The sequence below is a fragment of the Pan paniscus genome, chromosome 3 (genome assembly GCF_029289425.2).
Source record: "Pan paniscus chromosome 3, NHGRI_mPanPan1-v2.0_pri, whole genome shotgun sequence".
In the NCBI taxonomy this organism is placed as follows: Eukaryota; Metazoa; Chordata; class Mammalia; order Primates; family Hominidae; genus Pan; species Pan paniscus.
The window spans coordinates 107746963-107760034 of NC_073252.2; the positions used below are offsets into that span (position 1 = coordinate 107746963).

At 40.2% G+C, this 13072-nt stretch overlaps 1 protein-coding gene across 5 annotated transcripts in view; it reads left to right on the forward strand.

The window, feature by feature from the left end:
• Positions 1–13072, forward strand: part of MCUB (mitochondrial calcium uniporter dominant negative subunit beta) — a 129270-nt gene that overhangs the window by 94903 nt on the left and 21295 nt on the right. For 3 of the 5 annotated variants that reach the window (XM_003830014.5, XM_063603864.1, XM_055111709.2), the window contains exons 2-4: positions 4844–4919; positions 6036–6206; positions 10144–10248. In XM_003830014.5, coding sequence (XP_003830062.2) covers positions 4844–4919; positions 6036–6206; positions 10144–10248 — 352 coding nt within the window. The remainder of the gene's footprint in view (positions 1–4843; positions 4920–6035; positions 6207–10143; positions 10249–13072) is intronic. The other 2 variants (XM_034958998.3, XM_063603865.1) reach the window with 1 other exon arrangement.

Consider the following 13072-nt stretch of genomic DNA (forward strand, 5'->3'; position numbering starts at 1 on the left):
ATTCAAATTTTGGATTACAGATTCTAAGTAGGAATTTATCCTTCTTTCTGCACTTACCCTTTTCTGTCTAGTAATTTTATATTGCCTCCAACTGGATTCCTGTGGCCTGAGCCAGCTCTTAAATTACCAGCATAAGATCCCTGTCCTGGATGTTATAGTGATACTTAAGATCATATATCAGCCAGGTGCGGTGGCTCACGCCTGTAATCCCAGCACTTTGGGAGGCCAAGGCAGGCAGATCATTTGAGGTCAGAAGTTCAAAACCAGTCTGGCCAATATGGTGAAACCCCATCTCTACTAAAAATACAAAAATTAGCTGGATGTCGTGGTGGGTGCCTGTAATCCCAGCTACTCGAGAGGCTGAGGCAGGAGAATTGCTTGAACCTGGGAGATGGAGTTTGCCATGAGCAGAGATCGCACCATTGCACTCCAGCCTGGGCGACAGAGCAAGACTCTGTCTCAGGAGAAAAAAAAAAAAATCATAGATCAAGTTCTCAAACTACTGGAAGGCTTAGCTTGATCTTCACATGGGCCACTTTTAGTCTCCTGCCAATAGAATGTCAAATTCTCAGTTACTTCTTGTTTTGGACTATTAAAAGATAATTTTCAGAAATAGGTAAAATCATAATGCTCATATGGGTTACTATGATCTGTTTCTACCCACAGAATACTCTGGCAGCGCATGTGTGGATATTTTCCTCATACCAACAACCAATTCTCCAACTTTCCAAACACCATCTGGGTGTCCTACAATTTAAATCAATACTGACACTACCTACCTGGAGTTAACATCAGATCCCACATGTTAATAGCTTGGTGCCACAAGACTGCCCCACTTAAGATGCCAATTATAAGTCCTGGGCCTCTCATGTTTCTCACAGGAGGCTGTAAATCAGGGGTTCCCATGACCCCCTCCTCAACCTCAGCTATTTACTAAAATTGCTCACAAAACTCAAGGAAACACTTTACTTATGCTTACTGGTTTATTATAAGGATATTCTAAAGGATACAGCTAAACTGTTGGATTAAGAGATACATAAAGCAAGGTACAGTTTGTGTGAACATAGTTTTCACTGTTGGGAGGTCCCAAGCCCAGAAGCTTCTGTCTCATGAAGTTGGATTATGTCACCCTCCCAACACGTGGTTGCATTCACCAACCTGAAAATTCGCTGAACCTCATTGTTTAGGGACTTTCATGGAGGTTTCATCGTGTGGGCATATTGGATTTTATTAACTCAGTCTCCAGCCTCTGTCCCCTTCCTGGAGGCTGGGAAGATGGGACTGAACATTCTAGGCTTTTAATCAAGGTTTGATCTTTCTAGCAACCAGCCCCATCCTGAAGCCATCTAGCATCCCACCAAGAGTTACCTTGTTAAAACCACAGAAACTTCAATCACTCGGGAAATTCCAAGGGATTCAGGAGCTCTGTGGTCAGGAACAAAAAATGCTTCATGGTTAAAGAGAAGCCCAAATCATCTTTTGCCCTGATACCAAATTCCATTTAAAGGCAGTAACGCTTAACCAGGCACTAAAATTTGGAATTCAGAATGATTCTACGCAGAAATTTAGCATGTTGCCACGAAGCCTGGGGCAGCAGGGGGTGTGTGTGTGTGGTGGTGGGGGTTGTGGGGAGGTTGACTAAAGCCCAGCTTCTCAAAGTGTGGTTCTCACCCTTGAAACTCCAGTTTACCTCTGGAGCTTATTAAAAATGCAAATCCTCACAAACTGACCTTTTAGATTAAAAATCTCTGTGTATGGGGTCTGGGAATCTGTGTTTTTAAGGCTTCCAGGTGATTATTAGGCAAGCAAAAGTTTGAGAAAGCCCTGCTGTTTTTCTCAGGCCACTCTGCCGTCTTTCAGCATCTTCTGGTTGTCATGTGGGTGCCTCTATCTTGTGGGTGCTACAGTTACTTCTTCAGTAGTACACCTGAAACTTTATCAGTATATTAAATGATACTTTTTAATCATTTTATATTGCCTCCAACTGGATTCCTGGATTCTCACAGGCATTATCACCAATGGTATTTAGGAACCTGACTCATATGTCTTTAGCATTATACGGACTCTAGCATAGAATTTGGTAGGTAATGTGTAGAAAAAAATCTGGAAGGATACATGCCAAACCACTAGCAGTGGTTACCTCTGGGGAGACTTCCAGGATTATAGAGCAGTAAAGGGAGGAGCTCTAACTTTTACTCTCTACTTTTTTTTTTTTTTTTTTTTGGAGACAGGGTTTCCCTCTGTGGCCCAGGCTGAAGTGCAGTAGCTACAATCTCGGTTCACTGCAGCCGCCTCCTCCTGGGCTCAAGCAATCCTCCTGCCTCAGCCTCCCAAGTAGCCAGGACTACAGGCATGTGCCACCATGCCAGACTTTTTCTGTAATTTTTGTAGAGACAGGGTTTCACCATGTTACCCGGGCTAGTCTCGAACTTCTGGGCTCAAGCAATCCATCTGTCTCAGCCTCCCAAAGTGCTGGGATTATAGGCATGAGCCATCACGCCTGGCCTACTCCCTACCTTCGTATATTTGACTTTTATGCATGGAAAATTATCTGTCTCATTATTTTTATAGAAGAATTTTGATAGAGAATTCTGATGTGTCTCATTTTTATGTAGTTTTGCTAAAAGTAGTAGACGGTATTGTAATATCCATTATCCACACTTGGAGAACTTCTACCTATATTTATTTATTGAGAGTTGCATCTATTTTAAGACATCATCTGCCTTTTTCTTCTCATCTTAGTAGTGAGCTACATTTTTAGAATAATGCTCAGGCCGGGTGTGGTGGGTCACGCCTGTAATCCCAGCGCTTTGGGAGGCTGAGGCAGGCTGATCACAAGTTCAGGAGTTTGAGACCAGCCTGGCCAACTTGGTGAAACCCCATCTCTACTAAAAATACAAAAAATTAGCCAGGCATGGTGGCAGGTGCCTATAACCCCAGCTACTTGGGAGGCTGAAGCAGGAGAATCACTTGAACCCAGGAGGTGGAGGTTGCAGTGAGTTGAAACTGCATCACTGCACTCCAGCCTGGGCAACAGAGCAATATTCCATCTCAAAAAAAAAAAAAATTAGAAAGCTCAAATGAACAGTCTTAATATAAAAGATGATGTTGTGTTGACATTTATTGCCTATGTTGTGTTTAATACTAAAATATGTATTTGAATGTTTTGTTTTACTTATTGATGAGGTTCTTTTAATTTTGAACATAATGGACCTTCATTTGGGTCAGTGTCATCTTTATTTTTTGAAACAGCGAACACACTTTTAACCACTGATTTATTATTTTAATAGTGTACCCTCAAATCCTGAAAAATTTAAAAATGCAGTTTATAAAAGAATTATTCTTTGCACAATTACTGGCAAACTTATTGTTAATAAACTACTGTAAGGTGATGCATTAAAAAATCTGGATCAGTATGATACAGCCACCGTGCTGTGACTTTGGTACTAATTTCTCTGGTACAAGTCCTTTTGAGTTCCAGATGCCTGTGAACCAATTCCCCAATGCCTGTTCTTTCTACTCCCACAATATCTTTGTTCACACAGTGCACCATGATATTATTTGGTCTTCATTAAGCACCCGTGCAATTGTGTAAACACAAACACCAATGCAAGCCCACAAAACATGTTCCGTGGTGAGGTGGCCATTCAGGTGTTGTAGACTCAGCACTGCTGTCCAATAGAACTTTCTGTGATGATAGAAATATGCTACTCCTGCGCTTTTGCTTTTCAGTGAGATAGCCATTAGGCATAGGGAGCTTTTGAGCCCTTAAAATGTGGCAAAGGTGACTGAGGTTCTGAATGTTTGTGTATATAATTTTTTTGTGGTTGCTGTTTATAGGAGACAGGGTCTCACTGTGTCGGCCAGGCTGGTCTTGAACTCCTGAGCTCAAGCAATCCTCCTGCTTCGGCCTCCCATAGTGCTAGGATTACAGGCGTGAGCCATCGTGTCCCACCTGTACGTAATTTTAACTAATTTAAATAACCACATTTAACAAGTGTCTACCATATCGGACAGCACAGATCTAGAGCAGTGTTTTTCAGACTCTAATGTGCATGTGAATCTTCTGAGGATCTTGTTAAAATGCAGACTGGAATTCAGTAAATCTGGTCTGAATCTGTGATTCTGCATTTTTTTTTTTTTTTTAAGACAGAGTTTAGCTCTTGTTGCCCAGGCTGGAGTGCAATGATGGGATCTTGGCTCACGGCAACCTCCACCTCCCGGGTTCAAGTGATTCTCCTGCCTCAGCCTCGCGAGTAGCTGGGATTACAGGCATGTGCCACCATACCTGGCTAATTTTGTATTTTTAGTGGAGACAGGCTTTCTCCATGTTGGTCAGGCTGGTCGCGAACTCCTGACCTCAGGTGATTCGCCCACCTTGGCCTCCCAAAGTCCTGGAATTACATGCGTGAGCCACCATGCCCGGCCCGATTCTGCATTTTTAATTAGCCCCAAGATGCTTCTGGTCTGGGGACCACATATTGAGAAGCATGTCTCTAGACTAGATATACTTATATCCATTTGTTTTAGATTATTACCTGAAAGGAAATACTGAAAGTAAAAATTCTCACAGAACTGTAGGATTTTCAGGGGGCCTCATACCCCAATTTAGGGATCCCGTCCTGGTGTGCTACTGCTACAGCATACATAGTAGCAGGCAAGCATATAGCCAGGAAGGTTCAGTGAGCTTGCCAAGGGCTCACCCTGGGGATGCATGACAAGTTGAGTTTTTCATTATGCTTTTCATATAGTATTAAAAAGAATCTTATGGTAAAATAAAGACACTTATTTCATCTTTCCCACTCTTTTTTTAAAAAAACAAATTAATCTTTCCTTCTTGTAGGTTTTGTGTGTGAAGCTGTGTGGAAATGTGAAATACTACCAGTCACACCATTATAGTACCGTGGTGCCACCTGATGGTAAGCTTTCTTACCATTTATTTGATTCATATGTTAATTGTTTCCCTTTCTTCCATATAAAGAGCTGCGAGAGTTTTGAGCAGAATAGACTTTTCTTACACTATCCCCATCCCACCCCACCCTGATTGGGTTCACTTCCACCTTTTTGTGCTCCCATAATATAGCTGCTGTCTTTTGTCAAATTCCCACCTCAGCAATCAGAGGAGTCAGAGATGATAAGCAATAGTCGAGTGGGCGTGGTGGCCTGTAATCCCAGCACTTTGGGAAGCCACGGCAGGCGGATCCCTTCAGCTCAGGAGTTTGGGACCAACCTGGCCAACAAAGCAAAACCCCATCTCTACAAAAAATACAAAAATTAGCCAGGCGTGATGGCACATGCCTATAGTCCCAGCTACCCAAGAGACTGAGGTGGGAAGATTGCTTGAGCCCAGGAGGTAGAGGCTGCAGTGAGCCATGATCGTGCCACTCCAGTTTGGGCAACAGAGTGAGACCCTGTCTCAAAAAGAAAAACAAAACAAAACAAGAAATAGTTTCTGTCCTCAAGAAAACTAGAACTTAAGTGTTTACCTGGGAAGACTTTTTTTCTTTTTCTTTTTCATTGAATCAGGATCTAGCTGTGTCACTCAGGCTGGAGTGCAGTGGCGCGATCTCGGCTCACTGCCTGCTTCCCAGGCTGAAGCCGTCGTCCCAGCTCAGCCTACTTAAGTAGCTGCAACTACAGGCGCACACCACCATGCCAGACTTAATTTTTGCATATTTTGTAGAGATGGGGTTTCGCCATGTTGCCCAGACAGCTCTCAAACTTCTGCGCCCAGGCAGTCCACCAATCTGAGCCTCCCAAAGTGCTGGGATTACAGGCATGAGCCACTATGCTGGCCACCTGGGAAGACTTTAAGCAGATAATAAAGTGTGGTACGTGCTACACTAAAATGTTATAGAATGGTAGGGAATATGTAAACTGTAGTAAAATGAAGGCATTATTGGAGCAATACAAATTTTTATAGGACTTCAGAGGTTTGTGAATTTCATGTTTGAGCATTCCTTCTAGAATTCTTGTATTTATGGTTTTTTTTAAAGTAAATTTTGCCCATTTTTTTCTCTTTTTTTCCTTAACAGAAATAACAGTTAATTATAGACATGGCCTTCCCTTGGTAACACTTACCTTGCCATCTAGAAAAGAACGTTGTCAATTTGTAGTCAAACCAATGTTGTCAACAGTTGGTTCATTCCTTCAGGACCTACAAAATGAAGATAAGGGTATCAAAACTGCAGCCATCTTCACAGCAGGTATATATGTATATAATTTTACAACTTTGTGCCAGGGTTTCTGTCTCTCCTGAACTTTTGTTTGGTTCTTTACTTTTCTAGAAGGAAGTACATTGTTTAATTCATTAGATAATAAATGGTTGGTCTTTATTCTTTCATTTTTATGCATCAACACTATTTTAAAAACTGTTTTGGCCTGGCGTGGTGGCTCATGCCTGTAATCCCAGCACTTTTGGGAGGCCGAGTCAGGCGGATCACCTGAGGTCAGGAGTTCGAGACCAGCCCGACCAACATGGAGAAACCCCGTCTCTATTAAAAATACAAAATTAGCCACCCGTGGTGGTACATACCTGTAATCCCAGCTACTTGGGAGGCTGAGGCAGGAGAATTGCTTGAACCCAGGAGGCAGAGGTTGCAGTGAGCCGAGATCACGCCATTGCACTCCAGTCTGGGCAACAAGAGTGAAACTCCATCCCAAGAAAAGAAAATTAAAAAAAAAAAACTTTTAACTTCATTGAATGAAAAATTAATGGAATAAATTTAATGTAAATTTCAGTTACTTATTTTATAAACTTAGCCTTAAAGGTTTTTCATGAGAAAATCTTAGTAGCACAGGCATTAGCGTGCAATTCTCAGCAAAATTTGAATAATTAGAAAACAAAATGCAGTTTTAATTATTAAAATAAGCCAGTGAATAATTAAAGTACACAAAAAATTTATTCACCACTGTTATAAAGCAATTACAGTCTAGTATGTTTTTTGGCAGAATTAGTTCTTAGGAAGAATATACATTTTTTAAAAAACCAGAAGTATGTCATCACTTAGACATTTAAAATTTAGAATACAGCTTTCATGTTCTCATTGTCTGAAATGGTCTTAGACCAACTGCTTCTAAATAGAATAAATAATTATTTCCCCTATCCCACTATATAGCAGCTGCAAATATAGATAAATTAATAAATTTGCATTATTTTATTATGATATTAAATACTTAGAATAAAGTTATTTAGGTTCATGATTACTGTTGCAGTTTTGAAAGGGAAATAAACATACTTTTTCCCTATCCAAGTTCCAAATTAATTAAAAGATAGAGAAGTTGGAAAATGGAGATTAATTGATTCATTCAACAAATATTTACTGAGCACCTAATGTATGTCAGGCACTGTTCTATACGCTAGAGGTAGTGCAGAGAACAAAAGGGATAAAAACTCCTGCCCTTATGGAGCTTATATTTAGGAGGAGAAAAAAACAAGATAAATTATGTATTATGTTAAATAATAAGTGTTATGAAGAAAAATAAAGCAGAATGTGGAAGATGTGTGTGGGCAGGGGTGGGCTTGATAAGATTACATTTGCACAAAGACCTGGGGGGAAATGAGGGAGGGAGTCACGTAGAGGGAAGAGAGCTCTGGGCCGCAAGCGGTGGCTCACACCTGTAATCCCAACACTTTGGGAGGCCAAGGTGGGTGGATCACCTGAGGTCAGGGGTTTGAAACCAGCCTGGCCAACATAGCAAAACCCCTTTTCTACTAATAATACAAAAATTAGCCAGGTGTAGTGTTGCATACCTGTAATCCCAGCTACTCAGGAGACTGAAGCAGGAGAATCGCTTGAACATGGGAGGCGGAGGTTGCTGTGGTCCGAGATGGCACCACTGCACTCCAGCTTGGGTGATAGAGTGAGACTGCATTGAGGTGGGAGCCTACTACACAGTGACCACAAAGGAGGGAGCTGGGAGAAAGGAGGAGTTCTGAGAGGTGGGGAAGGGCAGATCAGGAAAGGCTTATTGTAGGTTGTTGTTAGGACTATAGATTTAGCTGGAAGGGACGTTTCTTCCTGCTAAAACCTGGATCAGAGAATAAGGTTTTAGCCCTATGGCACAATGGGCTTCCTAATATTTCATATATTTCATCCTTGAACTAGACAGACATTTTCCCCAGGCACAGGAATACTGGAATGTCCATGGGCATTTTCCACAGGGGCAGGGCCCTCTTTCTAAGCTTCTAGGGGCAGGCAGACCCAAACCTGGAAGTCAGAAGGGCCTGCACTGAGCAGCGCTTGCCTGGTGGTGTGTACCCAATTAGTATTGAAGTGAATGAAATAAGAGAGGTTAAAACGATAGGTGTTTATCCTGCTTATTTCTAAAAATGAGGTTAGTAGCTTTGAAACAGAAAGCACGAAGAAAGAGAATAGAAGTCTTAGAGAAAAGGGACTCTTTGGACTGAGTGCAAACACCCTATCGGGGGTTTAAATTGATACCCAAGAATACATGAAAAATTTAACACTGTATCACTAGAGCTTAAAAATGTTTCACGTCAGTCTTTTGCTATTCATACCTTTGTATAAAGGATAATGTAGTATTTCAACTGAGAAATCATATTCAGTGGATGTCTTTTTTAGTAAGATTTTAAGGAGCTGGTTTGAAGTCATTTACATGTAAATTTTTAAATGACACTTGGAAAGATAAAGTGATTGGTGTGTTGCTGATTTTTTTTTCTTCTTTTTAAAAGACTCTGTGGGTGGAATTTGCCTGCATTTAATTTGGGCTTGAAAAGAGTGTTCTAAGCTTGTCACAGTTTTGCCCATTGTGTGGGTTGAATTATTTGGCAATTTTTTGGAAAATGATCTCACTGCAACTGATGAACAGCAACCCAAACAGCCAAATTCTAGGAACAGACACAGGTGCAGACTTGATTTGCAGTCTTCCAGAACAAAAGAACTATAGGGAGGCAGACAAGAGGCAGCAGCCAGTTTCTTCGGGATGTTACTAGTGTTAGTCCTGTCATCACACATATTAATGTAGCTAAAATAGCTCTGGTTGAATGTAACCAAATGAATGTCAGGCCGGGATTTGAAAATACACATCCAGCATTTTCCTGGACTTAATTTCATGTAATTATATGTGAACTATTCTGAAGGGAAAATGATAGAAAAAGAAACCTCTACCCAGCACCAATTTTTTGCTTATTGTTCAGTGAATTTGCTTTCTTAACACCTGGATTACATTAAAGTTTGGTTCAAAAATATAACAAAACCTAGGCTCTATGAGAAGCTGTGCAAAGCACATTGTGGTTAAAATTTTTCAAGACTTTTTTTTTCCTGAAATACTCCTAGGATATTTGAAATTACTATTAGAATCTCTCCTGCCTCTCTCCCCTTCCACAAAATAAACCATACAATGCAAATTTATTTCTTAGGCATCACGTTCATTATTGTCCTCACCTCCTTGACAGTTTGCCTCTTCATTTTTTTCAAGCTTGAAAGGAAGATGAACCCATGTGGTGATAGCTTGTGGTGCTATTTAGCTACTAAATTTTTAACCACCACAAATCAGTTACCTCTAATAATTAAAAATAAGAGAAAGGCAGGGTTTTTAAATAGTTATACCCTTATGCCTACATGTGCCAGTCAGAAGCTTGGCCGTAAGCAGCAGAATGGACTCTGGCTAAGCAGAGGAGTATGTCAGCAGGCTCTCATGCTGGAAGTGGCAGAAGACAGGCCCAGAAGAGGGCAGGAACTAAGAGAAGACAGGAGCAGAGACCAGGTTAACCCAGTAACCACCTGATGAGCTCTGCTGCCTACACTCCACCCTACCCCCAAAACTGTCACCTGCCACTGCTCTGGCCTTGCTGTGAAGGGTTTCCACCTCCCCTGAACCTTTGCATGACTCTCCACAGATGCAGTTTCACCAAGGGCACTACCTGGATTCCAGCACAGCTGACAGGGTGGGAGAGGGAGTGCCTGCCTGTTCCATTTCGTCCAAGGAAATGGGAGGTAGAGCAATAGAGGAGGATTCCCCTCAATGGGAATAGTGTTTGGGTTTGGGGACACCCCCCACAAAAGTAAATTGTCCACTATTATATTGTAAAGACCTGGGTTAGTAATTTTCTATGTGTTGGAAAATGGTTCTTACTGTTCTAAAACAAAGACGTACTCATGCATGATGTTTTTCTTTCAGATGGCAACACGATTTCAGCTTCTACCTTGATGGATATTTTGCTAATGAATGATTTTAAACTTGTCATTAATAAAATAGCATATGATGTGCAGTGTCCAAAGAGAGGTAAGACACACAGCTATCCAACTATTACTTTTTTTTTTTTTTTTTTTTTTAGATGAATTCTCACTTGCTCTGTTTCCCAGGCTGGAGTACAGTGGCGTCATCATAGCTCACTGTAATCTCAAACTCCTGGGCTCATACAATCCTCCCACCTCAGCCTCCAGAGTAGCTGGGACTACCCGCATGCACCACCATGCCTGGCTAATTTTTTAACATTTTTTTAGGGATTGGGTCTCCCTGTGTTGTCCAGGCTGGTATCTTCACTTTTACCTTTAGCTGTGAGGTTTCCAGAGGGAGCAAAGTTTATGTTAAGAATCTTAAATTTATCAGATGACCAGGAAGTCTTTGGAAAACCAGTGTTTAAGCTTTTCCAGCAGGGGTATAAGTGATCACCTACAGTTGCCTAGCAGGGCTTTTAGTCCCATATACTCTTTTTAGACTTTCAGGATTTTACTTTAGGATCTTGAATGCTTAACCGACATTATTGGGTTAAGAGAGAGGTAGGCCTGAAAATCAAGAATTCAAGTATATATGATTGTATAGCTCTTAACTCTTGTAAAAAAAAAAAAAATTGTATTATTTAAAGCAGTTTTAGGTTCAAAGCAAAATCGAGCAGAATATAGAGAGAGTTCCCATATGCTGTCTGCACCCCACGCCCCTTACTATCAATATCCCACACCAGACTGGTATATTTGTTAAAATTGGTGAACACACTGACACATCATTGTCACCCAAAGTCCATAGTTTACATTAGGGTTTACTCTTGGTGTTGTATATTCTATAGATTGTGACAAATGTAGAACTACATGTATTCATCATTAATGTACATAATGTAAATAATCATCTTGTTTTTATTAATCTTTCTTAAATGTATATGTAGCTTACATTTATTTTAATATTTAACATTAAAAGTGTCTTGAGTCTTTATTTAGATGTTTAGTGATGTTTTTATGACCAGAAATATGCTGTAAGAACCTAACTCTTGCTTATATCAATTAGCCTATGGTAAAATTGGTTTCCTTATGGTTGTTTCATTTAAAGTTGCAGTTTTCAAGAACCTGTCTATGACATTAAGAATTATACAGAATAGGGCCAGGCAAACTCTACCAAACTCTACCAAAATTCAAGGATGCTCAAGGCCCTGATACAAAATGTTTGTTATATTTGCATTTAACCTCCATACTCCCTTCATATACTTTAAATCTCTAGATTACTTACAATACCTAAGACAGTGTAAATGCTGTGTAAATGGTTGTTATACTATATTGTTTTTTCATTCATTTTGTTGTTGTTGTATTGTTAATTTTTATTAGATTTTTTTCCCAAATATTTTCAATCCATGGTTGGTTGAGTTCACAGATGCAGAACCCACAAATAAGAAGGGCTGATTGTATAGCCTTTTCAGATTCGCTTCTTTCTTTCTTTTTGGCAGGGGTGGGGGCGCATGGTAGTAGGGCCAGGGACATGAGAGAGCAAGGGAAGAGAAAATAGGATATTTAAGAAAGGGGGTACAACAGGGAAAATACTAAACAGTGAGACGGAGGAGTGAAAAAAGGGGGAGAGTGGGAAGAAAAAAAGAAAGGCAAGAGGGGAAAGAAGAAGGGAGAAAGGAAGAGAGAGCAAAGAGAAGAAAAGGGAGTGATAAGGGAGGAGACGAGGCAGTAAAGAAGAAAGTGAAGAGGAAGGCCAGATTGGCTTATTTCACTTAGTAATATACATTTAAGTTTCTTTCATGTGTTTCAGAGCTTGTTAGCTCATTTCCTTTTAGTGCTGAATAATAGTTCATTATCTGTATGTACCACAGTTTATTCACCTACTGAAGGACATCTGGGATACTTCCAAGTTTTGGCAATTATGAATGGAGCTGCTATAAATACACATGCGCAGGCTTTTGTTTGCACGTAGATTTTCAAATCATTTGGTTAAATACCCAGGAACATGATTGCTGGCACATATGGTGAGAGTGTTTAGTTTTGTGTAAAACTGTCAAGCTGTCTTCCAAAGTGGCTGTACCATTTTGTGTTCCTACCAGCAGTGAATGAGAATTCCTGTTGCCCCATATCCTTGCCAGCAATTGGTGGTATTAGTGATTTGGATGTGATTTTCACCATTGTAGTAGGTGGGTAGTCATTGTTTTAATTTGTAGTTTCTTAATGACGTATGATGTTGAGCATCTCTTCATATGCCTATTTGCCATCTATGTCTTCTTCGTTGAGGTGTCTTTTCAGATCTTTGCCCATTTTGTGATCAGGTTGTTCATTTTCTTTTGAGTTCTTTGTATGTTTGGGATAACGGTCTTGTATCAGATACGTCGTTTGCAAATATTTTCTCCCAGGCTATGGCTTGCTTTCTCATTGTCTTTCACAAGTTGAGGAAATTGCCCTCTGTTCCTGGTTTGCTGAGAGTCTTCATTGTGAATTGGTGTTCAATTTTGTCAAATCTTTTTCTGCATCTATTGATATTATCATGTGATTTTTCTTCCTTAGTCTGTTGATATGATGGATTACATGAATTCATATTCAAGTGTTGAGCCTTGCATACCTGGATAAATCCCACTTAGTTGTGGTGTAGCAATCTTTTTAGACATTGTTGTATTTTATTTGCTATTATTTTGCTGAGGATTTTTGTGTCTATATTCACGAGAGATATTGGTCTGTGGTTTTGTTTTCTTACAGTGTTTTTGTCTGGTTTTAGTATTAAGGTAATGCTGGCCTCATAGAATGAGTTAGGAAGTATTCCCTCTGCTACTGTCTTCTGAAAGAGATTGTAGATAATTAATATAGTTTCTTCCTTTGATGTTTGGTAGAATTCACCAAGAAAATCCATC